This window comes from Vanessa tameamea, chromosome 17 (assembly GCF_037043105.1).
Source record: "Vanessa tameamea isolate UH-Manoa-2023 chromosome 17, ilVanTame1 primary haplotype, whole genome shotgun sequence".
In the NCBI taxonomy this organism is placed as follows: domain Eukaryota; kingdom Metazoa; phylum Arthropoda; class Insecta; order Lepidoptera; family Nymphalidae; genus Vanessa; species Vanessa tameamea.
The window spans coordinates 10,103,911-10,107,442 of record NC_087325.1 but is presented as its reverse complement, the minus strand read 5'-3'; the positions used below and the strand labels follow the sequence as shown (position 1 = coordinate 10,107,442).

Here is a 3,532-nt window from a genome sequence, read left to right as displayed (position 1 = left end):
ACAAATATAGATATGCATTAGAGCATTACCCTTATTTTGCATTTCAGATAATACTAAAGTAAATAAAGAGGGAAAATTAATTAAGTAAACATACAAACTCAATTTTCCAAATGTAAAACACGAAATAATATCATCCTAAACAGAACACGCGTTTGTTTAGACATCTAGCACATTAGTTGAAAGCTGAAGCCAGCAGAGACTAATATGCAACAGAAATCATGTCAGCTTTAAACGTTATATCAAAATGTACCGTATTACTATTTAAATAAGAGTTTAAAATCTTGATAAAATATTTTTGAATGAAGCTAGTGATACATATGGTGCCATTGCCATTGCAAAATAGTTCTTATTGGCAGAACAAAAAGAGTTGTATTAGTATTTTAAGATAATTTGCTATCGTACCGTGTCCTGAGTATATCTTTGTCATAGTCAAAAGCCTACTTAAATTTAACAACGTATGCCCGGAGTTTTGAGTATTAATCATCTTAAGGCATATTTTCAATTTAGTAAGGTTATATGTACATCTTAAGCTACATATATATTTAATTTCGTAAGAAATTAAATATATCTTTACTCGAATATTTCTTTCCTTATTTTTGAAATATATTTTATATTATTACGCCACAGTGTTCTCCAATATGAAATATCTCTTGTCTGAGTTAATTCGGGTCCAATGTAAAATAAAGCCCATCTGCAGCCTTTGTTAATTTTGAAGAAGAAATTCCAAGCATATAATTTCCATACGTCGGAAGTTTTTTCTTAAAAAAAAAAAAGTGACGGAGACTTTCTAACTTTTTAATTAACGAAATACTTTCCCGGAGAAATACGCCGGAATTTCTCCTTATTCAGTTTGATCTAAGAAAATACATTGTTAAAATTTTTATGCAGAAATTTGAAAACACAAAGAGAATATAACAATATAAAATAGCATTCCAATTTCAAACATTTTTCTTAAACGTAAACGATGAATATTAACACATATTCGTAGTGACAATTAATGTTTAAGAAGCGGTATTTTCATAAGAATCTCCAAAATGAAAACAATACATGAAAAAAAGCATCCTGCCATCCAAAGATAAAAAACACCGGCTAATTGTGACAGAGTTATTTCACAGCCCACCGTGCAACTGTAACTATTAGACAAAATATTCTGATTCGCTATTTTCGCTCTATCAACAACTGTTATACCAATCGATCGAACGTACAACATTTGACAAATACCTGATTCGAATAGTCTCTGTGTGTAATCTTGGAATTTCTTGACCAAAGGGCTGTTTTTCCTTAAAATCATCTCATGATAGACAACTAATATATACTCGGGTACTTGCAATACTCTTGCTTCGTCGTTTACAGCCGATGAGGATTGTAATGGAGCCAATTGTGCGTCAATAATAATAGTCGATCCGTTATTTATTAACATAAGTTCCGCACAATTTAAAAACGTATCGCACTGGCGAGATGTATTGGCGAACGCGATGTATTTTTTATCATCTATAAAGTATTTTTTATTGGGAATTAGATACGGTATCTTCCCTGATGATGTTAATTCATCTACTGACGTGTAAAAATTTGGAGGTCTATCAATCGTAAGGTAATAATATATTTGTGTATTGACGTAAGCAGATAGATGCAAACACGCTATCAAATACACGATATTGAGAAACTTTTGTTTTAAAGATCTCGCATCCTGTAATCCTGCGCCGCCAAACAAAGCCCCCCATCCATATACGAAAGAGTCAAGAATTGATAGAGTCTGATGGTCGAATTTACTAATTAGATTCCATAAAATCACGTAGCACTGATAGATTATTAAAAATATATACAGTCCATTCATTTTGAAAATAAGCGATTGCCAGGTTCTTCTATTTCGTTCCACTGTGTAAACCCAAATAATGGTCTGTCTACTATAAGTACCAGAATAGCTTACTTCATCTCTGTATAGTCTATATGTACCACCAGCATACGCATCTAGAGTTTCATTTATCAAGTACTGTACTACGATTTCACGCAATTTTGGATCGTAGTCGTATTTTGTGATATAAAATAACTTCAACGTAGAATTAAATTTTTTTGCCATAATATTCATTATGTCAATATCCACTCCGTAGAAGTTTACATCATCATCAAAATCTTTTAAGGAATCTGTATTGTTTGTCATTGAATAAGGATAAAAAATAGACATACCTACATTGAAATTGCACAGTTTAAAATTAGACGGCGCTTTAACTGGAAAAATACGTGTTAATCGCTTCTCATCGAGCGTGCCATTAGTGCAACTATTTATATGTTTTATTTCTACTATTTCAGTGGTGTTACAAGTAACTTCATCGATTTCAGGCATGGCAGTTAGGAAGTTATATTTACCAGGTATTCTATCAGCTATGATAAGAGTAACTTCATAATTATAAACTTCAGATAGTTTTGCCGTTACAGCATCATGGCATTTGTCTCTTAAAAATGTATCGACTATAATTACATACTTGAATTTGATGTCAAATGAACGCAGTTCTGCGATTGTCATTTCATTGCAATCTTTTAAATAAACCACAATGATCACTGTGCTTTCATTAATATATTTAATTTGATATATCTCGTACAGGTTATTAGCTTTAATGACAGGGATTTTGTTTTCGATGGCAATTTTTATCATGTCATTTTTAAATATGTTATCCGGAATATTAACATCGGTTTCACTGTCGTAAATTAGAAGTGTAAGCCTGTAAAAGTTTTCATGGAGATTGTAGATGTCATTAATGCACGTCGCAAGAGATGTAAATACATTGTTACTTTGATCTGGAACCAATTTTGCACTGGTTTTTATATTATACAAAGTAGCTATCAATACTACGAACAACATGTCGATCAAAATACGACTGACCTGAGAACTGAATAACTTTAAACACGTTTGAATATAACTAGAGATTTTCCCGGCTTCATATATACAAATTTAAATTTTATATTTAATATTGTTATATGAACTGAGAAAAATATGCAAAACAATATGTTATATGAATAGTTATAGAATACTTGTATTTTATATGTATTGATAATATAATTTATTTATTGATATATAATTTGTGTATTCTATATTTACATTTATTTATTAGTTTTACTTATAGATTCATGTTATTTTATTTATTATTACAGCACCACCCACCTCATATTCTATGAGCTATCCTAACCTACACCTTTGGTTGCCTGGAAGAGATCGCTATGTAGCGATAAGGTCTCTTTTATCAGGCTGTATCCATGTTGTGTTTATTTATTTTCTCTGTTTGGTGTTCGATAAAGTAGAAAAGTAATATGAAAAATCGGGAGGGGCGGTCATAAATATGATTATTTAAGTCTTACGGGACATTATTGTTAGGAACCATAGAGTAATTAGAAATTAACCTACATAATATTTGAATTGATTGATTGAAAATAAATATGTTAATTAATATGTTAATATTAGTTAATTGGTCCTTTAAACAACATCCGATATATTTAAATATTTAATAATTATATATCTTTGATATTATATATCAAATTA

General features: G+C 30.4%; 1 protein-coding gene across 1 annotated transcript; it reads right to left on the bottom strand.

Annotated features, from left to right (window-relative positions):
* Positions 1-994: 994 nt before the first annotated feature.
* LOC113400452 (uncharacterized) lies at positions 995-2,650 on the bottom strand. The gene has a single exon (XM_026640007.2). It carries the CDS (start codon positions 2,648-2,650, stop codon positions 995-997), a length of 1,656 nt encoding a protein of 551 aa, XP_026495792.2.
* Positions 2,651-3,532: the final 882 nt, after the last annotated feature.